Below are 26,757 nucleotides of genomic sequence, written 5' to 3'. Positions count from 1 at the left end.
CCGGAGGGTCCAACGAGCTGTGGGACTAGAGGGTCCCACTGAAACACATTGATCGAAGGGTCTTACAGAGCTATAGCCTCAAGTGGCTAGTTTTTGTGTGTTATATTTTGGGGAACTCACTAAACTTTGTGCTTACCGTGTTATGTGTTATGTGTTTCAGGTGCCTCAGAGAATCGTGAGAAGGCACCAGCGTGATTGTACACACCTGTTTGAGATTATGTTGAGGATTCTGGGAATTGACTTTTGTTATGGATATATGTTGACATTGAGACACTTATGATTTTCATGAAATTGAATATATGAGATTTATGTGTTTTAAAAATGAAAATTTTTCTTTGAAAATTTACGTTGTTACAGCTGGCCGCCGACCAGGTTAATGGGAGCTTCGAGACGAGGGATAAAAGGATGGAGTGGTACGTCAAAATATTGCGAAAGCTCACAAAATCTTTTAAGTAATTCACAATCAAGCAAATCCCAAGGAGTGAGAACTGGAGGGCGGACGCCCTAAGCAATTTAGCATCAACATGCTTTGATCACTTGTCAAAAAAAGTTTTAGTTGAAGTGCTTAAAGAAAGAAGTATAAATGAACGACAAGTAAGCACCCTCGCAACAACCAGACCCACGTGGATGAACCCGCTAATCGAATACTTACAAAAAGGCATTCTGCCTGAGGGCTACAGCGACGCAAGGAAAATACGTATAAATGCACCCTCGTACGCGCTGATAAACAGAGAACTGTATCGGAAGGGGTTCACCACACCATGGCTAAGGTGTGTAGATGAGGCTAAATGGAAAGAAGCCCTACAAGAAGCACACGCAAGTCAGACGAGCACACATGAGGGCGTATACGCCTTAATAGGGAAGGTGCTCTAGATGGGGATCTACTGGGCTACAACACACCAGGACGTAGTAGAGCTAACAAGGAAGTGTGGGGAATGCTAAGCATTTTCCCCGGTCCAAGAAAACCCCCTAGCCATTTTATTAGTGGGGAATAGACATTGTAGGTCCGTTCTCGGAAGCATCGGGAAAATTGAAATACATGTTGGTCGCAATGGATTATTTCACGAAATGGATCAAAGCGGAACCATTGGCATGCATATCCGGAAGAAAAATGATCAAACTTGTCTGGAAAAACATCATGACTAGATTTGGCACGCCTAGGATGCTCGTCAGCGATAATGGGCTACAATTCGCTGAGAACCCATTCAGGGAGTGGTGTGCCAGCAAGGGAATTAACCAACGGTTCACATCGGTGGCACATCCACATGAAAATGGGCCAACAGAAGTATCCAACCGAACAATTGTAAACGGGATCAAGAAACAGTTAGGGAAAGCTAAAGGAAACTGTGTCGTGGAGATACCGCAGTGCTATGGTCATACATAACCACTCTATGGACAAGCACACGGGAAATCCCATTCAGCCTAATGTATGGAACAAAGGCAATGCTCCCAATGGAAGTAATGATAGGCACATTGAGGATAATCCATACAGAAGAAAAAGCCAATTCTCAGGACCTGAGGATGAACTTAGACATCATCGAAGAACGACGTGAGAAGTCGGACATACACCAGGTCGCTTACAAACGCATAGTGGAAAGATATTACAATCAGATGGTTAAAGAGAAAGCATTCAAAGTGGGAGAGTATGTGCTAAGAAGAAACGAGGCAAGCCAGGCTCATCCGCAGGGAAAATTGGGTCCCGTGTCGGAGGGCCCATATAAGGTTATTGAAGCAAACCAGAATGGGGCATACACCCTAGAGACAATGGAGGGAAGGCAAATACCAAGAACCTAGAATGCAAGAATCCTGAGAAAATTTTATTTCTAGAACAAGAACTCCCATGCCAGAGGAATGAAGCCAGAAAACTGAGTCATCCCACAGACAAGCCTCGCTTAGTGCGTAGGGTAGCATTCCGAATGGTCAACGCCCAATGAACTCGACACTGACAATGTTCAAATACACAATATGGGAAGGTTTTGCCATCAGACACGTTAAGAACTTTGTACTTAGTGTACCAAGTCGTGATACTTAGTGTATTGAATCTCTCATCAGCATACCTAATACTTAGTGTATTAGATTTTATGTCCAAGGCAATGCTTAACACATCTATCTAATACTTAGTGTATTAAAAACAATGCTTAGGGCATCAACTTCTAATACTCAGTGTATTAAATACAAAGCTTAGTGCATCAGCCTCTAATATTCAGTGTTATAAATATAGTGCTTAGTGCATCAACTTCTAATGCTAAGGGTACTAATTTTCATGCTCAACACAGATGCTTAGCGCATCGACTTCTAATACTTAGTGTATTACACCTTATAAATTAACACATGTAGTCAAGCGAGTTAGCAAAAAAGGCCCAACATTACATAGAGAAAACCACCAACAAAATATTGACAAAAAAAAACAACAAAACAATCAACACTACATCAGGGTCCGGAGTCCAAACATCCAAATCGTACAAACAAACAACGAAAGTAAAGTTTTCACACCCCAGGAGGGGTATCACACGAAGCCTCGTCACCATCAACACCATCCTTCCCACCACCATCCTCGCCATCACTCTCACCACCACTTTCCACACCAACTTTCTCAAGACCGCCACTCTTGACACCACCTACTTCACCACTCTTGACAACAACTTTCTCTCCGGAAATAACAACTGCATCATCACCAATACCTTTTTCACCCACACTACCACCATCTCCTTTAGCAACAAGACCACCGCCACCAATGATATAGCAAGGGATATTCTCATCAGCAAGAGGAGCAATATCATCATCATCTACCATACTTTCAGGAGTGACTTCAGAAACAGAGAAAGCGCAAAGTTCACGAATCCCATGGATGTCCAAATCTCCTAATCCCAACAAAGAAGAGTGATCCATGCTGGCGAAGGCTAGAAGAGCCTCATTTACACTCACGACAGGACCATAGGAGGGGGCGTTAATTGCAAAATCATGAGACCCAGCACAAACAGACTCCACTTCGGCCACAAAGGCATAGTGCCGAATAAGACTCACGGTGCTCGTAAAGTCCGAATGTTTAATCAGCCTATCAGCAACCCACACAACGCCCACCCATAGCAACCAATCCTAATCACACTGCACGATATCAGCACTTGCATGCAAGGCATTGATCACTTGGTCACGATCAACAACGTCACGTTCATGACTCTCAACCTGGATCATCAAACCTTCATTAACTTGAGAAAGACAATCAATCTTCGTTTCCAGACCGGACTTGACTTCCTCTACAACAGCTTTTTCAGAAACAAGAAGTTGATATTTCTGTTCTGAATGATGAAGATCACCACTAAGCTCAGAAACACAACGCTCTAACTCAGCTACACTAGATCTACACCCATCATGTGTAACCTCAATCTTAACAAGCGACTAGATGTGTCACGTACCTGCAATGAGGTAAAACATGGCTTGGGCCGCAGCATAAGCCATATTATGAGAAATGACGGGGCTACCCATGGCCTCCATATTTGTAACAGCAGCTAGAGGGAAGGCATGTCGGGCGAACTCCACAGAATTAGAACGAACCGAAAGTCAAGACTCATTATGAAGATTCCAAGCTGGAAAAAAAAGAGGGGGCCTAGAAGAGCCTTCACCAACACCCCCACCTGGAGAAGTAGGAGCTTTTCCATGGTTAATAGGACCACTTAGAGGTGAGCAGTCGATAGGAACAAAAGAATCAACCTAAGCATGAAGAACAGGCTGTTTGGATGCCCCACTTACCCCTTCGTACTGTTGAGCGTCGTCATCAGGGATCACTACCACGGCTGCCAGCGTTAAAGAAATAGAGCTCAGAAGGTGGGAGAAGCTGCGCTTGGTCTGAACCCACTTGGCGACGTTAGGAACACCGAAGACTGCTTCACCCATGGCTAGTATAGCTTTCCTCTTAGCTTGCATGCACCGAACATCTGAGATGACACCGTCCTTGCTGTCCTCTTCGCCCTCAGCAGAAGTGTGATGAGCACCAACCCGCGACATGATGGCAGAAATAGGACGAGCAGCTAGAGGATCCACTGCGGCAGATGAAAAATCCTCCCTACTGGTTGGGGGAATAGGCAATGCGGCGCTCAAAGCAAGCTGATCCTGCCGAAGAGGTGGAGGAAGGCGCTCGACCAGGTCCACTTCCCGACACTCCAGCTTACCCCCGATAGCGTTTTCGCAAGACTTCATCCATGGATAAGGGGGACTCAACACCTAAAAATATGAAAGCATAAAGAGATGTACCAGTACATGAAGGCCCCAAAAGATTAGAACCCTAATTCAAACAAGCATACCCAAACAAACAATGGAAGGAAAACCCAGACACGTACCGTGAATGACGACAAAGAAAATGGCCATCTTGCCGCAACGCCTCCAGGAAGGGCTCATCCCTACGCCGGAGAGAAGAGCTTCAAAATAATCCTCGGGAGACACCTGGATGTTCTTCAAGAAGTTAGCTACAGCCTGATTATGGAGAAAGAGACTGGGAGTAGTATCGGTGAAGGTATTAGCACGATAACGACCAATACCAACCAAACCCTGGTTCACCCATAGCCATTTGTCCTGCTAATTTTTAGGTGTCCAACCGTCAGGAACTAGGGTGTTCCCTCCTCGGCGGATAGAAAATGTGTACTTATCCCCAGTATAGAAATATCTGAAGAAGTATTTGAACACAAAATAACCGGGGAGGTAACCGTTGGCCCGACGGATCATCTCGAATGCCACAACTTTGTTCAAAACATTTGGAGTCAGCATTTGAATACTACAACCATCCTTTTGAAGAACTTCCTCCTCGAAGTCAGTTAGAGAAAGACGAAGACAAGGATCTAGGGTTTTCAGATAAACCCTAACCTTTCTGGGAGGGGGGAACATGATAGAAGAGCCATGCGACAGGAACTCCACACCGTCCAAAGAAGAAAGGCCATAGGTGGCCTCCAACTACTGATATTCAGTTACAGAAGGGAAAAATCCCTGGAGGACTTGCCATAAGAAAAAAGAGAGGAGGGAGGAAAGCAGGCTTGGAAAAGAAGAACATCAAAGGAAAGATAGCACAAATGAAGAAACATAATAAACGCTCTTATAAGAAGACAGAGAGGGCGGGATATTCAAAATATCTTACACGATGACGTAACCGTTGGCCATCATAAGCAGTCACGTCGTCATTAAAACCAGAATGGCGGGCCAATAGGGACTCGACACGTGTAGAGAAATCAAGCCCAGAACGTTGTAGCTAGTACTACAATGCTATGACTACACAACTAGGGGACTTGATGACATGCGTAAGCTAGCACGGAAGAATCACGACCAACCAAGGATCATGGTGCACTGGTCAAGCCAAGCTTAGTGGGCTCAGCGCCCGTCAGTGCCCCTAAGAGTAGGGTACCTCAGTGAAAGGCCCGTGCTCGCCAGAGACACTCTAGCGCCAAGACAAAAGATACGGTCAGACGACAAGGCAAGTGGTCAGAGCATTACCACCGGAGCCAATGGCAGTGCTCTGACAAAAAGAGGCCCACAAACCTCCAATCAATGCCTCTGACCTTGTCCCCCAAAAAGCGATCCTATCTCGTACGGATGAGAAGGGGCGCTAGGTATAAAAGGGCATGAATACGATCCCAAAGGGTAAGTAATCTTCTTCCATTGATCTTTATACAAACCCTAAAGCCCACCTAACTTGTTCATAAGAGCGTCTTTTCAAGAGTCTCCTCCGGGGAAACGGCTGACGGCCTTTCTTTCTTGTGATCTTGAAGAGCTCATTTGGAATCCCTCTGAAGCACTAGCAGGGGGAACAAAACAAGGTGGCATCAATAGTCTAATTGCTTAGCACTATAAAAGGTGGTGGGTCTGGATGCAGTAAACAGACCTTGAACTGGTGAAGCTAATCCCCAAATATACATTTCTATCTTTTTATATTTCGGGTTCACCATCCCCGGAAAAAGGTTTTGAAAGGTCGTTAAATCGGGAGGTGTAGGTAATTACCTTCGATCATTTTATAGTGAGATTCTAAAGATGTTGTTCTAGAGCTTGCACTTCTTGTTAAAGATAGTATTCCTCGACCATCATTTGTTTTAATGATTCCTAGTCCATGTCATAAGTTGCATCAATCCATAGAGACTTGGCATAATTATTCCACCAAGTCAAGGTAGAATCCAATAGCTAGGGACGGACCCAGGATTTCGTAGTAGGTGTTGTCGGTGGCATATACGAATTGCTGGTGGCACATTTTTCCTTTTACGTAATGGCACAAATGTAGAAAAAATGAAAAATTCGAAATTTTTTACATTGTATCCAAAAAATAAGGGGTTTCCGGTGCCACTATGGGCACCATAGTGTAACCGCCCCTTCCATTAGCGTACAAGTAGCATATTTGACTCGACATTCATCAGTCCATGAACTGATGTAAAATATTTCCTCCATTTTCTCTATCTAGCAGGATAGACCGACAACTCCTTTTGTGTCTTGGAAGAATCGAGGTTTGCAGGCTAAGAAATCCTTATATGTAGAGGATCTAGAACTGTTTTGATTAACAATTGGAATACCGCCGCCATTTCTACTATTCCTGGAAGATTCATTCTGAGCAACCTCACATACAGCTAAGGCTGTGGTAATTCCTTATGCAAGTAAGGTTGCATTATTGTGGGATCCATTAGAATGTGGGTTTGGGGATTGATAACTGGTGGAGTTTTGGCTGGAGTTTCTCTAAAATTTGGAGTTTCTACCGAAGTTGGGGTTACTCTTGGTACAACTCTTGGAGTGACTCTGGGAGTTCGTGGTGGATGAAATCGTGGCCTCTTGCATGATGTCATTGTTCTAATATGTTTAGGTGAACATGTTAAGTTGTTTTACACTATGTAGTCGTAAACAAGTATGTGTAAATTGTATTGTATGATTGTAAGTTAGTGTAATTTTTTCCTGAAATCCAAAAAATTTCCAAATGATAAAGAGAGCGATCGGTTTATGAAATTATACAAATTTCCAAATGATAGAGCGAGAACTGAAATCCTACTGATTTCAAATGATAGAGAGGGAATTGAAATACTTCCATGTTTTCTCCAACTAGTTTCTTATCTTCGATCATCTACTTCAAATTCCTCCTTTTTACTGGGTTCATTAGATGGTTTGTCCTCGTAGGTATCCTTGTTATCTTTGGAAGATAGGGGACATAGATGTTTGAAGACTACTGAATGATTGACTGGGAACTATAGGTTTCTATGCTACGAAGGTAACGAGGCTATTGGTTCTTTGTTCTTCTTTGGATTTAGGTAAATCAGGAAAATCTAGTATAACATATTTTAAGTGTTTTTATGATTTTTAAATTTATGCATCATTTAGAGTCAATATAAGGATTCTAAGGTACTAAGTATCTACAATGAATATTGAGAATATTCTTCAGTCTGTAAACTCTTAACCATTCTAGTCTATCAAACACCTTGCTCAAAGTTGGTTGTGCACCAGCCTGAACGTAAATAAAATTTGTCGGCGTTCAAAGTTTATTTGTGGTATCACTTATTTATGGTACTAACCTTCGGCGAAGTGTTTGACCTAAAGGATTGAGTTTGTAGTTTTAGTTGAAGGTATGTTAGAATATTATTAATTGTTCTCATCGCAAGTCAGATTATATATATATATATATATATATATATATATATATATATATATATATATATATATATATATATATATATATATATAACTCACATATTATTGTTGGTGAGGTTTTGCATTATGATTAGTTTTTTTTTTGTACTTCAAGACTATAAAGTAAAGATCAGGCCAGGTGAAAAGTACCGGAGGGAAGGATCATTTTATTGTATAGCCGTTCTGAAATCCAACAAACCAAACGATAGTTCAAACATGTCACCTCTCCCGTAAGTAGTCGATTAGTAGGATAATTAATAATAATACTTTTATTAGGAGCCTGTAGTTGTAATTGTAATTCCTCTTTCCAGGATACGAGTTCTCTATAGCCAGTTTAGCTCATATACCAATTTGTCACACCCTCAGCTTAGGTGGCAGAAGATGTCGGGCTGTGCGATTTAGTTCATGGATCACATGCAAATTAAATATATAGCACAAGTACAACGATAAATAAAACAATAGTTTTATTCCAACTTGAAGTTTGAATAGAAGGTTCCTACATATAATAATGTTTATAGTGAGTCCTATAACCAAACTGTGTGACTTAATTATCCCTAGAACACTTCATTGGATAACACAAAAATGACTTAAGATATTTATCACTTACTTCGACTTGACCATCGTGGTTGTAGCTAGCAACCATAGGTGGGGTGTCGATCCCATATAGATCTATACATATGTATCTCGCTTCGAGGATTGTCGATTATAGTGGTGTGGGTATGCTAAGTGTTCATACTTAGGTAATTAATAGGGTCTAACTATAAAAGCTGTTAACTAATGTACACAACTAACCCCGCCCTAGTTTATACATTGTTAAGTATCCATAGCATAAAGACTGAGATTGGATAAACAACAATAACATATATGTATCAAGTTTATCACTAGTGTATTTATAAATAATGCTTTACCTAACAAAGTCACATTTATAAACTAGATATGAGTTTTTCAAAAAAAATGATACCCCTGGTCCCCTGAAATGTATAAAACTTAAAAATAGAGCCGTAAGCACTCACATTAATGCGATATTTTCTGTTTAGATATGTATGTGATTTGATTTCCAGGAAGTACTGCAAGATAGAACGAATAGCAATGATTTTAGACCCGAGTTTGGACATGGAAATAACCCACTAAATTAACAATTAAAAACCAAGGCTCAAGCTTGGAATCACCACAGGAAAATAAGGGGAACACGATGGTAGCAAGGTGGTGGTTGTCAAAGGAGGATCAGTTCGGCAATAGGAAATAGTAGGTAGCCCCAACAACTTCATTGCCTCGGTTTTCTTTGCTACCGGTAGAGAACAGTAGGTAGCCCCAACAACTTCGTTGCCTCGGTTTTCTTTTGTACCGGCAGAGAGAGAGAAAGAGAGAGAGAGAGAGAGAGAGAGAGAGAGAGAGTGTGTAGGAGGTGGAGGGAAGGAGGTGGGAAGGTGGGAGGAAATGTTTGGTGTTGGTTGCTCAACAAATCAAGGGGGGAAATGGTTGGTTCTTGGTGGTTGGCATCCGCCTAAGGTGGGTGGTTCATGGCTGAGAAAAAGAGAAAGAGAGAGGGGGAGAGTGAGGGATGATGCTTGGGTTACGTGTATGCTGAAATGGGGAGGCCAAGGGCTCATTTTATAGTCTCAAGCCAGTGCATGTACATGGCTAGCCATGCACCGTGCTCCCATGTTAAGTCAAACTCATAAGAACGCCCATGCCTTGTACTCGTGATCATGTGTGCACTCAACAAGGGGCAAATGGCTGATTTTTCTTCTTCCTTGCAAGCATGGTGGTCATGGTGATGTCACTAATTCCATAAACTCCTTAAAACATTTCTAGGTTTGTGTGCAAAGATACCTTCGTCTAATATATTTTTCTAAAGTGGCGAATGATAGAGCCCAATTGTAACATCCGAAAAATACAACCGATTTAATTTTTTTCAAAACAACCGGATTTTCATTAAAATGTTTACAAAAAGGTTTTCAATACAAATCATTAGAGTATTCCCAGAATCACATTGCTACAAAATCATGAGGAGCGGTACGATCGCGCCTTCGCCTTGCCACAGTCTCCTGAAGAACCTGAAAAACATTAAACCACAACTGTAAGCCTGAAAGCTTAGTGAGATACCCCCAAAATACCAACCATGCATACGCCCTTCCAGGCTGCGACCTTCCGGTCCACAACATATAGAACATACATAACAGAACATAGAACAGCCATGCATATCGGGTCTACTGTGTGACTGGTCCGCCGTATCGGGCCTTCAGTCCATCGGATTCATCCTCCAGGTCTAGTCATGTCCTTCGAGTCTACAGTGGGGTTGGTCCGCCCGCATCGGGCCTTCAACCCACCTGGTCCACTCTCTGAGTCTACAGTGTGACTGGTCCGCCCGCATTGGGCCTTCAGTCGGCCTGGTCCACTCTCCGAGCCTCGGCAGGTCTGGTCCGCTCTCGTGGGGCCTACAGCCTATCCGGACCGCTCGCTGGGCCTTCGGAACAACCGGTTCGCCCTGGGTATCTTGGCCTACAGCACAAAGCAGGACCCGCCTCAACCCATCTCTAGTCCAACAACCATGGGCACAAAACATACATTCATATAACAGTCATAGTCAACAAACCGAGCAAGCAAATCACATAGCATATCATTACCCTAACTGAGTTATCGACCTAACTAGTCACTAGCATAACATCACTCTATATATGGGGAAACTGACCTTAGCAAGGCCTCCTAGCATGTACCATCCTAGCTACCAGGATGCAGACACATCAAACAATAACATAATAACCATAACCGAATCTCAATACAATAAAGGGCCGGCCTTGGTGCCTTAGACCCTGTTGATATAGTGAGGATAACTCACCTCGAAACTGACGGCTGAAAAGATAAGATCCCGCTGCTCCGAACTCTGACACGAACTCCTCCACTGAACATCAAAACATACAACTCAATAAATACCCTTAATTACCAAAAGACTCCTGGAAGACAACTGGTCAACCTTGGACAAGTCAAAGTCAACCCCTGACTGACCCTACTCGTCGAGTCAACCCGATGACTCGCCGAGTCCATATGCTCAGAACTTCCTTCAATCAGTGACCCAACTCGTCGAGTCCAACAACTCTGAGTCCACTCGCACCCAACTCACCGAGTCATCCCTTGACTCACCGATTCATCGACTCAACCAAGAATATTGGGACTTCCTCGACAAGACTCGTCGAGTCCAAGGCCATCTTCAACCTACTCGCCGAGTTGTTCTTCCAACTCATCGAGTTCCAGGCCATCTTCAAGCAACTCGTCGAGTCCACCCATGTGACTCGTCGAGTACCACTGGTCTGAATCCATACAGAAGCATCTTAGGCCATGCAATTGATCCAAACCATAGATCCAACCTCCTACAATCCATCCATCACGTAAAGTGGCAAAACTTTACGTGAATCTAACGAGATCTAAGCCATATTCACCTTAAAACCAAGGTTTGGGACATGGTAGCTTCATTAACAACACAAGAACAGGGGCTTTAATGCTCTTAAGGTCTTCTCCACTCCAGATCTGAGGTAGCAACCTCAGATCCATCCTCCAACATCAAAATGCCACACAACCAAGCACCCCACACAACCCCAAAATGAGAAACTAGGAAGATACAGCCCAAGAACGAAAGTGTTACCTCCAAAAGGTGCCTCAATAGCAACCAAACTCGAATCCAAGCAAAGCCCTTTGATCCACGCCACTTCTCCTTCAAGATCTCTTCAAACAACACCTCTCCAAGCTCTAATTTGCTCCACAAATGAACTCTCTACGAATTTAGGGTTCCTAGAACTCAAGGGGGGAATAAGGGAGGCTGTGGAGGGGTATAATGCTCTTTATATAGGGCTCAACCCCGAAAATTAGGGTTTTCTACGTACAGCACCTACTCGCCGTGTCCATCCTTGGGACTCGCCGAGTAGGGCACTTGACACGCGACCATAGCCGCGACCTGACTCGCCGAGTCTATCCATGGACTCGCCGAGTCACCCTCTAAAACTTACACTTTTAGCCCTTCAACTCTACTCTTGCGATTCCGGGATGTTACAATTCTCCCCCACTTAAATTAGGCTTCGTCCTCGAAGCCTACGGCATCTCATCTTCAAATTGCTTCCCACGACCCGCCACTTGACCTTGACCGAACCAAGTCCCTCAAGGTACAACCATAGAACCAGAAGCTCACTTTCTCCTTCCATACGGTGGCCCCTCCACCTAGTCAAACCGGGTACCAGCTGTACCCTTCGATAATCCACACTCAACTACCGAGAATTACCCATGATGCCTTACTGCTCCACTCCTCATCTCTCGCTTGACTCATATGGCTATAAAGCCACGGACCATCGGATTCCCGATCCGAATTCCACTCTATCCATCCCATGACGACCGAAAGACCCATTCTTCCATTTCGGAGCAACTCCCCCGAGTTCTCCTCTCGTGATCACACACACATGCTGAACTAGCTCAAGCACCCTCGGGTTTGGAAAACCCGATACACTGATGGTATCCTCCAACATCCTTCCAGGATGAAGGCGTTGATACATACCCAAAACCCTGATCAGAATCTCACTGAGAGTCCAAGACTCTTTCTCTGTATCCCTCCCTCTCCCCTCTCCCTGGCTCTATGCCGCGATATTCCCTCCGCACCCAGAGCAACATATCAAGTCGAATGAGCTTTTATTCTACCACCACAACACACTACTCAAGGACCATCGACGGACCACTCCAATCGTAACTCTACACTGCCGCTTTCACTTTCGTGAATTCGCACTCCCTTTGCGGAATTTCATTCCTCCCTCTTTCCTTACCAAGGAAACCACTCATCCGCCCAGTCACCATGACAGGCACTATGGTGCTCATCCCACGCTACATTACCTCTTTAAAGCGTACCCGACATCCATGCATCCCCACTACTCTAATTCTCATCACAGGGACTCTTAAATCCATGCACTACCTTCACTGCTCAAGATCGCTACCCGGGGCCAGACCTCCCAATGTAACCACACTGCAACATACGCAACCCATAACCTCGAACCAATCCAACAATACTCGCAGAGTCTTCAGCATGACTGGACCGCCTCTCCAGGCCTTTGGCCAATCTGGACCACTCTCAGGACCTTCAGCCAATCTGACTGGACCGTCCTCCGAGCCTTCGGCCTGACTGGTACGCCTACCGGCCTTCAGTCTATCTGGACCGCTCAACTAACATTCGTCATTCCGAACTATCCCTTCAGGAAATCCTCCCGTGCATACCGTTCTAGCCCTCTAGGGGTTCCGAACTCTATCTCCATCATACATCCTCGATCCCGGCCCGCTCCCATGCCTTCCACAATCAACTGCTCTAGGTCTGTATTCCGCCCCGCACGCCTGTTACTCACCCATACGAGCCCGCTCCCGACTGATAGAAATATCGCTAAATTTCCCCAAGCAGCTAGACAACCTCTCAGACCCAACGATCATCCGGAGAATCTCCAATTCTCCCCCACTTAAGATACTGACAATAAATCACCGGCCGCCATCACCGATCTCCCAAGGTAACCTTGCAGAAAATCATCACTTACACGCAAAATGTTTCTCACCAGCGCCAAGACCTTTCCATACAAATCATGTCTCCACACTGAACAACCCGCTCAAAAGGAACCCAATCCTCAAATGTCCATTCCTCAGACTGCAGAATCTACCGGGCCTTCAAACCAATGCCGCATCCGCCACCAATCCTCACAAGGAGAATCAATGATAGCTCGAAGTACAAATCCATAACCATAACGATCCTTCAGGGAACAAAAGATACTAAAACGAAATCTCGATCACAACTCGCCAAACCCTCAAGGAACAACGGATACCACACGAAAACCCGAAACGCAATTCCATAACCAACCAATGAAACCAACAGATAACAATACTCCACAACAATCATAAATAATCAAAACAACAGAAAGAACATACCCGCAACAGCAAGCTGAAAAACACGACCCTAAGCCCTCGGGGGCTCCACCCCACCCTGACCTCCACCTGTGATTCTCAACGTAGCTGGTGCTGGAGCCTGCACCGGTCCTACAACAAGCCGTGGACAGTTGACCTTCAAATGTCCAACCTGATGACAATGATAGCATATCCTCAAATCCCGAACCGCACTGACTGCCGACAATCCCTCCCATAGTGTCCCTCCTTTCCGCACTTGTGGCATGCTCCACCGGACCGACAAACCTCGGCATGACCCCTTCCACACTTTCCACAGACGTGGCTACCATGATCTCCTATCCTGGAATCAACAGTCTTAGACCGTTTCGTCGCCGGCTGCGACTGAACCGGAGCTTGCCTCAGCTCACGCATCTGTAACTCAATCTCTAACTCACGCCGTCTGACGGCCTCCTGCAACTCCAGTAAAGTCTCGCACCTTTGCGCAGACACAAAGTGTCTGATGTCCCTCTTTAGCATACTCTGATATTGGGACATCTGAGCCTGCTCCGAAGCGAACTCAGGGCAAAACATCGCCCGCTCGGTAAACATCCTGGTGATTTCGGTCACCGACTCCGAATCCTGTTTCAGCTCCAAGAACTCCTGAGCCAACCTCTCCCTCTCGACCTGCGGAACATAACGAGTGCTGAACATCTCTCTGAACCAATCCCATGAAATCGCAGCCCTCTGCGCATCCGAGTACGACCCCGTGGTCAATCTCCACTAGTCCTTTGCTCCGAGCCTCAACAGGTTCAGAGAACACCTCACCCTCTGATCAGCAGGGCATGAACACGTGAAGAAACATCCCTCCACATCTGATAACCACCTCATAGCAACGATCGGATCCTGAACTCCATCGAAAGTGGGAGGCTTCGTATTATCGAAGTCCCGATACTGAAAACCTCTACTGGCTCCTCCCCCTACCGCTGCTACTGCTGCGGTAGCCACCGCGGAAGCCGTCTCCGTGAGAGCCGCATAGCGCTCATCAAAATAATCCACCATGGCGGTCTTGATCGACCCAAACAACTCCGGCAACTCAGCCCGAAACAATGCAGCAACCTCATCATGCAAGATCTCACGAATCCTCGCATCCAACCTCGGGTTGTACAGACCCACCCGGAACTCCCTCTCCTGCTCCTGATCCTGACCCGGATCCACTCCCAGCGTGCCTTGAAATCTCCATACTGAAAATAAAACACCAAATCTCAGACATATTCCACTATCCCGGGAACCAGCTCTCATCCCAACCCTAGAGGTCATGGTTTCCCTGATACGCGTATGAGTCTGTGCTTTCAGTAGTACGGGCCCATACTACCTTCCACACCAACCCATATTTGTATGAAGTACTCCCACAACACCCTAGCGACATACATAACAACGCTCTATCCTCACAACTAGAGGAACACTAGAAATCTCTCACAAGGAACCCTAGGCTAGCAGGCATCATAAATCAGGCAACTCATCAATAAATCCTGAAGATCCCTAGCCTAACTCTAGCATGCTGTTCTATCAAATATCAATAAAACAATTGTCATGTATGGTATTTTGGGGCTACTTACTGGCTCCGGCTGATCGTACCTCCGCGTCCTCCTATACTTATTTTGAAAACCATTTTTAAATTCTCTTTTGAAAACCCTCCTCGATTTGAGATTGGAGTCACACAAGTGTTCCTCCAATTCACTAAAACCAAGGCTCTGATACCAACTTGTAACATCCGAAAAATACAACCGATTTAAATTTTTTCAAAACAACCCGATTTTCATTAAAATGTTTACAAAAAGGTTTTCAATACAAATCATTAGAGTATTCCCAGAATCACATTGCTACAAAATCACGACGAGCGGTACGATCGCGCCTTCGCCTTGCCACAGTCTCCTGAAGAACCTGAAAAACATTAAACCACAACTGTAATCCCGAAAGCTTAGTGATATACCCCCAAAATACCAACCACGCATATGCCCTTCCAGGCTGCGACCTTCCGGTCCACAACATATAGAACATACATAACAGAACATAGAACAGCCATGCATATCGGGTCTACTGTGTGACTGGTCCGCCGTATCGGGCCTTCAGTCCATCGGATCCATCCTCCAGGTCTAGTCATGTCCTTCGAGTCTACAGTGGGGTTGGTCCGCCCGCATCGGGCCTTCAACCCACCTGGTCCACTTTCTGAGTCTACAGTGTGACTCGTCCGCCCGCATCGGGCCTTCAGTCGGCCTGGTCCACTCTCCTAGCCTCGGCACGTCTGGTCCGCCCTCGTGGGGCCTACAGCCTATCCGGACCGCTCGCTGGGCCTTCGAAACAACCGGTCCGCCCTGGGTATCTTGGCCTACAGCAAAAAGCAGGACCCGCCTCAACCCATCTCCAGTCTACCAACCATGTGCACAAAACATACATTCATATAACAGTCATAGTCAACAAACCGAGCAAGAAGATCACATAGCATATCATTACCCTAACTGAGTTACCAACCTAACCGGTCACTAGCATAGCATCACTCTGTATATGGGGAAACTGACCTTAGCAAGGCCTCCTAGGATGTACCATCCTAGCTACCAGGATGCAGACACATCAAACAATAACATAATAACCATAACCGAATCTCAATACAATAAAGGGCCGGCCTTGGTGCCTTAGACCCTGTTGATATAGTGAGGATAACTCACCTCGAAACTGACGGCTGAAAAGATAAGATCCCGCTGCTCCGAACTCGGACACGAACTCCTCCACTGAACATCAAAACATACAACTCAATAAATACCCTTAATTACCAAAATACTCCTGGAAGACAACTGGTCAACCTTGGACAAGTCAAAGTCAACCCCTGACTGACCCTACTCGCCGAGTCAACCCGATGACTTGCCGAGTCCATATGCTCATAACTTCCTTCAATCAGTGACCCAACTCGTCGAGTCCAACAACTCTGAGTCCACTCGCACCCAACTCACCGAGTCATCCCTTGACTCACCGATTCATCGACTCAACCAGGAATATTGGGACTTCCTCGACAAGACTCGCCGAGTCTAAATGGACTCGTCGAGTCCAAGGCCATCTTCAACCTACTCGCCGATTTGTTCTTCCAACTCGTCGAGTTCCAGGCCATCTTCAAGCAACTCGTCGAGTCCACCCATGTGACTCGTCGAGTACAACCGGTCTGAATCCATACAGAAGCATCTCAGGCCATGCAATTGATCCAAAACATAGATCCAACCTCCTACAATCCATCCATCACGTAAAGTGGCAAACTTTACGTGAATCTAACGAGATCTAAGCCATATTCACCTTAAAACCAAGGTTTGGGACATGGTAGCTTCATTAACAACACAAGAACAGGGGCTTTAATGCTCTTAAGGTCTTCTCCACTCCATATCTGAGGTAGCAACCTCAGATCCATCCTCCAACATCAAAATGCCACATAACCAAGCACCCCACACAACCCCAAAATGAGAAACTAGGAAGATACAACCCAAGAACGAAAGTGTTACCTCCAAAAGGTGCCTCAATAGCAACCAAACTCGAATCCAAGCAAAGCCCTTTGATCCAAGCCACTTCTCCTTCAAGATCTCTTCAAACAACACCTCTCCAAGCTCTAATTTGCTCCACAAATGAACTCTCTACGAATTTAGGGTTTCTGGAACTCAAGGGGGGAATAAGGGAGGCTGTGGAGGGGTATAATGCTCTTTATATAGGGCTCAACCCCGAAAATTAGGGTTTTCTCCATACAGCACCTACTCGCCGAGTCCATCCTTGGGACTCGCCGAGTAGGCCACTTGACACGCGACCATAGCCGCGACCTGACTCGCCGAGTCTATCCATGGACTCGCCGAGTCACCCTCTAAAACTTACACTTTTAGCCCTTCAACTCTACTCTTTCGATTTCGGGATGTTACACCAGTTCAATAACCCAAAAAGTCGAACATATTAATTTTTCGAGTTATAGAACTTTGTGAAATCTCATTTAAAGATTCATGTTTAATTGACTTGAAACGTCCAATTTTTCGACTTTAACAAATATCTTTAGAAAAAAGTAGTCCGAGTATGAAATTAAATAATAGATCATAACCTGCGTCCAAAAACGTTCTTGGAAATTCCGTTTGAGGCGTGCAAGTGCCTCAATGAAGCGAAATTGTTTATGATGTTTAAAGAAAACCGATATTATATTGGTTTGGTTTTTTTTATAACAGTCGTATCTTTTACATACGAACTCTGTTTTGGATGTTATTTATATTACCAGACTCATGTGAACATGTACTATGATACTAGAGTGTTTTCTTTCCTCAAAACTGCTTAATACGAAATTTCAGTTTTTCAGATGTATTAACTAGGGTTATAGTTTGTACTTTATGATTCGTTGAGATTTTCCACAAATAGGAGTAAGATACCATCTGATATCTTACTTTAATTGTAATGGCACTATTTATTTTTTAATATATGCATTAAAGATCAATAAGTTAGGTTACAAAGACCTTCACGATGAATTGACTATCTATAGTGTTAGACCTAAATTTTGGGATGTCACACCATCCTACTTCGGAAACATCAACTGAGCCGATATCTGCCACGGATAAAGGAATCTAGGTGTTACTAATATTTATTGGTACAATGTTCTTGAGAGGCCTCAACTCGGACACCCTTATCTAACAAGAGATCAAATTTACTATGTCATTCGCGGAATGAAACATTGGGCACTCCACAACAATCTCACCATGATGCATCCTTCATATTCCAAAATTGATGCTCTGCTTCCTGCTTCAATAATTCCAAAAATTAATGATGTTCCTGGAAAAGCAGATGATCCATCGATCAACGAAGCTGAGAAGACTTACAAAGGAGATATGCCCGATTCAATGCCCATATAAGATGACCCTCCTCTGAAAAGAAGACCAAGCTACAAGAGATATTCCCACTACCGCTCCAGTCTCAGATGATCCTCCTCATGATAACCATGTCGATGATCAAGTATGGATTGATTTTTCCAATACTCAAGTCGACTTTTCAAGCCTTCTTCCTCTCAGGATCAACTTTTAATGACTTCAAACTTCCTCCTCTAAACTATAGTTTGACTTTTAGTCATATTTTGAAGAAATGGATCTTGAAGATGATGATAATGATAATACCAAAGGTTGTAATATTATCAAAGGTGGTAATGATACTAAAGGTGTTGATGAATCGAATGATGACGATGATAAGAAATTCGAAGGATCCAGTTCCAACACAGGATCCTCTGATGAACAAATTGCAGATCCTTTTTCTATTTTGGAACTCCGAGATAGTGTTGATAAATTTAATTCCATAGTTGGCACTGTCAATGCCAAAGTTGGATCACTTGTCTCCAAAATCGATTTAGTGATAAAATCCCTTTCCAAGATCAAGGTTGTTGTTCCCTATGAACTTGATAGAGCCAACCAACTAGATCAACTCATCTCTCTTCGACTAAAACATACATTGGAAGAAGATGAGCAGAGAGACAAAGTCAATATAAATCACCACATCTCCACCACGTCTACAATGCTTAATATTAACGACGTTCTGATTTTTGCTACCAATGAACTCATCAAGTATACTCATATTCATCATGAAAAACAAATTCAAAGATTGGAGTAGGAGATCCGAGAAAAAGATGGGATGGATATAATAATGCATCAAGTTCTAATCAAGGTAATTTTCTCTACCCAACACTTCACAGGCACTCTAAATTACAAGTTTGATGAAGTTTTCTTGATCATGGAAGAAACAAATGACACTCTCAAAGCCTAAGCTCCCACGACTAATGTATATGACAAGATCACCAAGCAAATTAATCTGAGCTTCCAATAAGTGTTTGAAAATGTTGATGATTTGACTCCTAATGCATTGCTTGCATCAGAAGTTGGGCCTTCCCATGCAAGAGGGTGAGAGAAAATGTTTCAATGGAAACCAAGATTGAAATTTCAACTCAGATATCAACTCATGGTGATTGGAGAAAAGAATGAAACGGGTGAAGATGAAGGAATGAAAGGATAAAGTGATGATGACAGTGATTCGGTGAGAGGTGTGCTTGCCCTTATATTCGTCAGAGAGCAACCCTCAAAAATCGTTTCAGAAGAAGAGAAACAGAAATGGTCTTCTGTTGCTTAGCCATCAAATCTTGCATAAGTGTTTAAATAAAGCATAGAAACAGAAAAGTTAAAAACAAAGCTCACTGCCAATGCATTCCGAGCTACTCAAATGAAATCCATTTCAGTTACCTCTCCTAAATATGCTTAAATCAATCATGGTTCCCCAGTCTGAAAGGATGATGATCTCCAGGCACCAAAATCAGTTCTATCAATTTCTTAAGAATCTGTGACTCCTACAGCTCGGCCACTCAATCAAGTCATGTCTAGAATGCCTATTAAATAAAAAGGCAATGAAATTCTATTTAAGTTGATCAGCTCGTTGAAATTGTCAAAAAGTATGAGGGCTGGTCACAAGATCAGACTAATGAAGCTTTTACATTCCAAAAATCACGGTAAAATTTTCATTTTTCGAAAACCACCCAATAACTATAATTGTTTAGAAAACACTATTTCCAACTGTTATAATTACAAATCCGAGTATCCCAATATCGAATATCATCAAATTTGAAGGATGTGGATGATTAAGCCTTCGACCTGCCCTAATCATTTGAACTACCTGAAAAAATAAACTGAAACTATAAGAATGAAGCTTAATGAGTTCCCCTAAAGTACCACCACACAACATTTAACATATATAATCATGCAAGTTGGGTCCAATCAACCATCAGACTGGAATACCCTTGGGTCTACAAACTCCCAGTTGGATAACCTTGGACCACAACTTCATGGTTGGATTGCCATACATACTGCATATGGGGTCCACAACCTCCTTGTTGGATAACCCTGGCTTACAACCTCCCAACTGGATTGCTATACATACTACATACTAGATTCACAACTTCCCGGTTGGATTGCCCCAAGCTTGTTGACTAGGAGCACAAAATAGTACAATCTCAACCCAATCATCCTATGTCGCTAGATAACATGCATACAACAAAACTATCATCATATAACTAGTCAACAGACTAACAGACTGATCTACATATCACTATTTAATAGCAACATCCTACAACATAACAACATCCTCAATACCATGATACATAACCCAGTGGGCCAACATTGGTGCCTTCAACCCACAAGTATACTAAGGAAAACTCACTTCCTAGTCTAAAAAGGTCACTGAATAGGACACTACTCCGAATATTAGTTCTGCTGGTCACCTATTCATCAAGTAGTGATCAAACTCAAATACAACTCAAAATACCCAAAATACCCTTAGGTAAAACTTTGTCAAATCCTGATCGATGTCAAATATCAATGAAGTCAACCGAGTTGACTCAGGATGAGTATGCTCAGTCTACTTAGCATGCACGCTTAGCGTACTCAAGGTCTAGATCCGGCTTCCAAGGGAGTGCGTATAGGGTACTCATAAGTACACTCGATGTACTCGGCCAAAAGTCACTTCCCCATTAAGTGCTTATTTCATGAAGTCCTTTCGCCCAATTGCAGATCTAGCTGGAAAATATCATTCCAAACCATAAAGTTTCCATCTTTATGAGTTTGCATGCATAGAAAATGCCAAACCAAAACCCTAACTTTTCTTAAGCTCGGAAGCTCTCTAACATTTTCATAGAAGGGAATAAGGGACAAAGATTACATTTTTATGCTTCCTTATAACTCCATAATGGATAATGTTTCCAACATTATTCATTTGAATAGTCCAAACAACCAAGATCTAGTCTTTATGTCTCAAAGGGACCCAAAAGTGCATCTTTATGAACTTAATCTGTTAGGTCCAAGTCTCCAACCTTCCTATCTGAATATAATGATGTTTAGATGCATAAAGTTTCCAACTTTATCCATAACAAGGTAACAAAATTTCAGGATCTAAATTTTATGCACTAAAATGACCAAAAGCTCATAACATCCACAACTAGCTTGATCTAGCAAATGCATCGTCAATATTCATGTATTATACCTCTTGAAGAATGATCAAGGTGAACAAAGTCTGGATCTATAAGCTCCAATGCAACCATCACTTCCCCAATCAGCTCCTTCTTCTTCAAGATGCATCAAGAACACTCCAAAGTACTTAAATATACCTTATTTTTGCTTACAAGGCTCAAACTAGGGTTCGAGTTTCAAGGGAGGGTGCTGGAGAGGTGGAGGTTGAGAATAAATAGGGTTTGGAGAAGTTAAGGAGCTTAAATAGGGCTCAAACTACAAAAATAGGGTTTAGGTTCTGATCGCGTATGTCCACCATACTCCAAGTATTCCTATTATGGCCAGCATACATCATGTACCCCCTGTGTACTAGACTAAGCCCAAAACCTTCCTAACTTCAAAACGATCATAACTTCTTCATTCCAACTCTATTTTCATTGATCTTTATTTCTACGGAAAGGTTTTTAAGATCCCCACAATATTATCTAGATATCTTGGACTAAAAACCTCCTGAACAAAAATCCATATTTCATGTAAGATGTATAAAACATTACTTTTCTCATTTTACCCTTTGCATCCAAATAAACCAAGGTCTTGGATTGCATAACCAATATTATCAACACCCAATAAGGTCTAAACCTTATTCCCTTGAATACCAAGGCCTTTAGTTGATCCATTTATTATCCACAATCTCAAAATAAGAAATTTCTAGATTGTGAGTTCTGAAACAACTCCAACATATTCCATAAACTCCCTCTAACCATTTCGAAATCAAGGCATCTTATACAGAAAACTCGAGAGACCACTTGAAACCCACAACTTCCAACAAATTTTCTTTCTCTCTTTAAATAAATAACCTAACTTCCAGAGAAAACCACACAAATCAGGAACTATCAGTACTACAACCACAAATCATCATCGTCATTATATTTCCTGAAATCAGGAACCATTAGTCTATTCTTCATAAACCTTACCCTAAGACTAATTATCATCCTTTTGTCGAACCTACCCCTAGTCCTTGACTAAGAACACCACCAAAACATGCATAAAGAATACATAAAACATACTGATCACGAATTTTGCCAAAAAACTTTAAATATACTCTTGACTTCCTGACAAGTCATCACCAACCAGCTGCCCCCACAAGCATAAGGATGGTCAATCCAAGAATTCGCATGTTGCATCAAATTCCCTCATCAACCACGTTGTACCTCCACCTGAAAAATCACTCGAGACATCAACAACAAACTTCGTGACTCAAGATTTCAGAACCAACTCCTCATACTGGAAACCAAACTCCTAATACACAACCCACTAGAAGACGAAGTCCACCATAGCAACCATTCATTAAGCGACTTCTGGTGCACAAATAATATATCATTCTAAATAACGTTTTCTGGCCACATGATCCAAACTGGCTAGTTACCAAGTCTCCCAAATTCCTATTCACAAATAATATATCATTCTAAATAACAGTACTATGCCGGTCTTGCCATCATTCCATTACTAGCCTCAAGACTCACGACCAGTGCTACCGGGTCTAAAGGTACTCAACCATCAACCCACTATCTTGCAGAAAATCTATTCAACATTCCTTTTGATGCTAACCAAACACAACCCAGTCCATACCCTTTTATCGCACATAATTCCCTCCACAACATAGGTTGTTACTAATGGAAAATTTTAGGCGAAAACATGGTCGCACACATCAAAAGAATGATACAGGCAGTTGCATTCTTGTTCCAATTCAAAGGATATAACCCAAATAAGAACCATGCATATAATTCAAACCAAGCGCTCCATTCCTATCATGTCCAACCCATATACACCCCTCATAATAATATCTAATCAACTTACCTCCATACACACCCTCAAGAAAATCCCATAACCAACCCTGGATCTACTGCAATACTCCTTCCTCAAAACCATACCCATAGGGTGTAGTACTAGTAAATATAACCGAGATAACGAACATCCACCGCTAACAGATACATTCTTATGTATGGCTAAACTAAGATTTGACATATTGATTGAAACCAATCAGATCCTACCATAACACAACTAGATCGAAAAATTTTCCAAGGAACCTCTGCCATTGATGATAAATGAATAACCAACGATTAAGCATGCATTGCGACTAATCCAATGATCCGACAAACTAATGAACAAAGCCTTTGTGGAACTAAACGTACCAAACTCTAAAACCAATCGACTAAACAACAACTGCCAATCCAAAACTATAAATATCAAACTATATAACAATCTGGCAAATCCCTTAACAATAGATACTCAATTTGAGCGCTCTAAATGCCTCCTCATTTATTCCTCGATGTTCATGAAGTGAACCACTGGCTAAAACAAGCGCCTTGTCCAAAAGCTTATTTCCGCAAAGGTAGCACTTGCATTCCCAAACACATACATATATAAAATGTGCTCTATACCCCTGACTAGAGCAAATCTTGAAACAAAGTCTCGCATACCCAAACCATGGATCCTTATGTACCATTCATCCGACACCATAAACTCAAATGGATCAATGATCCTACAAGAAGAATAGTTAGTTCTCTGCCACTTAGGATTAGAATTACCATCCACTGGTGCTACAACCAAATCATATCTCAAACTGGCTCAACCAGGTACAAACCATCCATTAATCTTGGAATGTATAACACCAACAAGATGATCTTCCAGATAAGGAACAAGCAAACCCAAAAGGATTATGAATCTCAGATGAAGACCTTAGCAATTTCCAATCATAACCGCTTCTAACATTGAAAACCCCGCGTAGATACACAAGCAATAATTCTGACAGTCCAGTCATAGCACCGATTTTCCGTCTTCAAACTAATGGATACCACTTACCTTGACCACAATTCGCTAACCATCAATTTGGTACCTGACCTACCTATATCCAAAGAAAATAGAACCTTGATCACATATCAAGGAAAGCAATCCATGAAATCCTCCTATGCATTCCCACACTGCCATACTGTTGATCACTCAACCTCTAGCTGTAATCATTAAGCCAATAAAAACAATTGTTTCTTTCTTGAGTCTTACGACTCAACTGGTACTTCTATCGATCAATCCCTCGAGACCTGAAATCAACTAACTCAGATAGATCTGCACCATTCAAACCCAAACTGACATGGCTATTATGGCCCTTACAACCGCCAAATCCATCCTCAGTCTAAAAAACCATAACTAAAAGATCAACATTGTCATGAATAATGTACCAACCATGCCATTTACCCTCAACTAGCTCCTTAGAATCCTTGTGACTTCCCTCAATTCGAGTATAGATTTTATGCTTGTTATAGTACGAGCCTAATACAACCTTCCACACTTATCCACACTTTCCTTAAGAATCATCCCGAGTCCTCTAAGTCACATACCCCTAATAGTACTTCCAAGACCTGCTAAATAGCATAGAAACCGCACTAAAGTACTTCCTAGGCTCTCCTAGGATTCCCCACCTTCCCTTCCATCAGCTGCTAAAGAACCCCTATTAATGTCAATTAACCACTTAATCAATACAATTACATGAAACAAAACATAAATAATATTTCAACTAAAAGAATCAACCGTACAACGGTTAGACTCAGACGAGATCGGCATAATGGAACCAAACCTTCACTTTAAGATTAATTTAACCTTCGTAGCATGTAATTTAACGTATTATTTCGATAGTTAACTCACATCAATATGAGTCCCACAAATCACAAAGCAAGAAACATTCAAGTAGTAGAGATAACTGGGACTAAGACACAATAAAATCAGGCAGATCATCGAATGAAATTCTCGACCTCTAGGCCCAAGCATCTAGGATACACATTTATCCTGTCCTCAATCTCTCGATAGTGGCTAGTCATTTCTCATGCTGGCTTGCTATTAACGGCACTCATTCATGAAACTTCCACCAACCCTGCAGCCACTCATGCATGCTAATCATACATAACATCAGATCCTATAGATAGTCGAATACTTGACTCTACCATAAGCCCTTTATTAGAAAAGAACATGAAATAAAGTTACGTCAAACATTCTCAGGCTATAGAATCTTTGTTATGTACAACTATGACGCACAAACTAAGCAACTACAGTAATGATGCCAATTTCATTTAACATACAAGAAGTACTCCAAGATTATCAGACATGATACATCAGACAATTCTATCATGCAATTCATGAAGATCCCTAGCCTATAACTAGCATGCAGTTCTATCATAAGCATCATAAACAAGTCATAGTGTGGTAACTTGGGGTACACCTTCTCGCTCTAGTTGACTATACAAATTCATCCTAGTTTGGTTACCTTTGAAAAGAAATTGGAAAACATTTCTGAAAACAAATTTGAAATAGTTTTGAAAATAGTTTTGAAAACAATTTTGTAAACCTCTACAAATACTTAGCTTGAGACTGGATTCACATGAATGCTCATCCAGTTCACTCAAACCAGGGCTCTGATACCAACTTGTATCATCCTAAAAATCATGGTAAATTTTCAATTTTCCAAAGCTACACAATGACTATAATTTCTTACAAAACATTGTTTCTAAATGTTATAATTACAAAGCAGAATATCCTAAGATTGAATATCATAAAATCTGAAGGATGTGCACGATCAAGCCTTCTCCTTCACTGGCCATCTATAGTACCTGAAACAATAAACTGAAACTGTAAGCACAAAGCTTAGTGAGTTCCCCTTAAGTACCACCACATAACATATAACATATACAATCATGCATGATGATTCCAATCAGTCATCAAACTTGAATACCCTCGGGTCCACAATCACCCGATTGGATTGCCATACATACTACATACTAGGTCCATAACCTTCCACTTACATACTACATACATACTAGGTCCATACATACATATTGGGTCCACAACCTCTTAGTTGGAATACATTGGCCCACAACCTCCTGGTAGGATTGTCATACATACTACATATTGGGTCCACAAACTCCCGGTGGATTACCATGGCCCACAAACTCCCAGTTAGATTGCCTCTAGTTTGTTAACTGGTAGCACAAAGAAGTACATTATTAACCTAACCATACTATGTTGATAGATAGCATGCATACAATAAATAGATAATCATATAACCAGTTAGCAGACTAACAGACAGATCTACAGATCACTACTACATAGCAACATCCTACATACCAAGATACATATC

The 26,757-nt window shown here is 42.4% G+C and overlaps 1 protein-coding gene across 1 annotated transcript; it reads left to right on the top strand.

The window, feature by feature from the left end:
• Positions 1-1,425: 1,425 nt before the first annotated feature.
• On the top strand, positions 1,426-1,794 carry LOC145040160 (uncharacterized). The gene has a single exon (XM_078988131.1). It carries the CDS (start codon positions 1,426-1,428, stop codon positions 1,792-1,794), a length of 369 nt encoding a protein of 122 aa, XP_078844257.1.
• The last annotated feature ends 24,963 nt before the right edge of the window (positions 1,795-26,757 follow it).

Source organism: Lactuca saligna, chromosome 4 (assembly GCF_052625555.1).
Source record: "Lactuca saligna cultivar CGN05327 chromosome 4, ASM5262555v1, whole genome shotgun sequence".
Classification (NCBI taxonomy): Eukaryota; Viridiplantae; Streptophyta; class Magnoliopsida; order Asterales; family Asteraceae; genus Lactuca; species Lactuca saligna.
The sequence above is the reverse complement of the archived record's forward strand: the minus strand, read 5'-3'. Positions and strand labels throughout refer to the sequence as shown.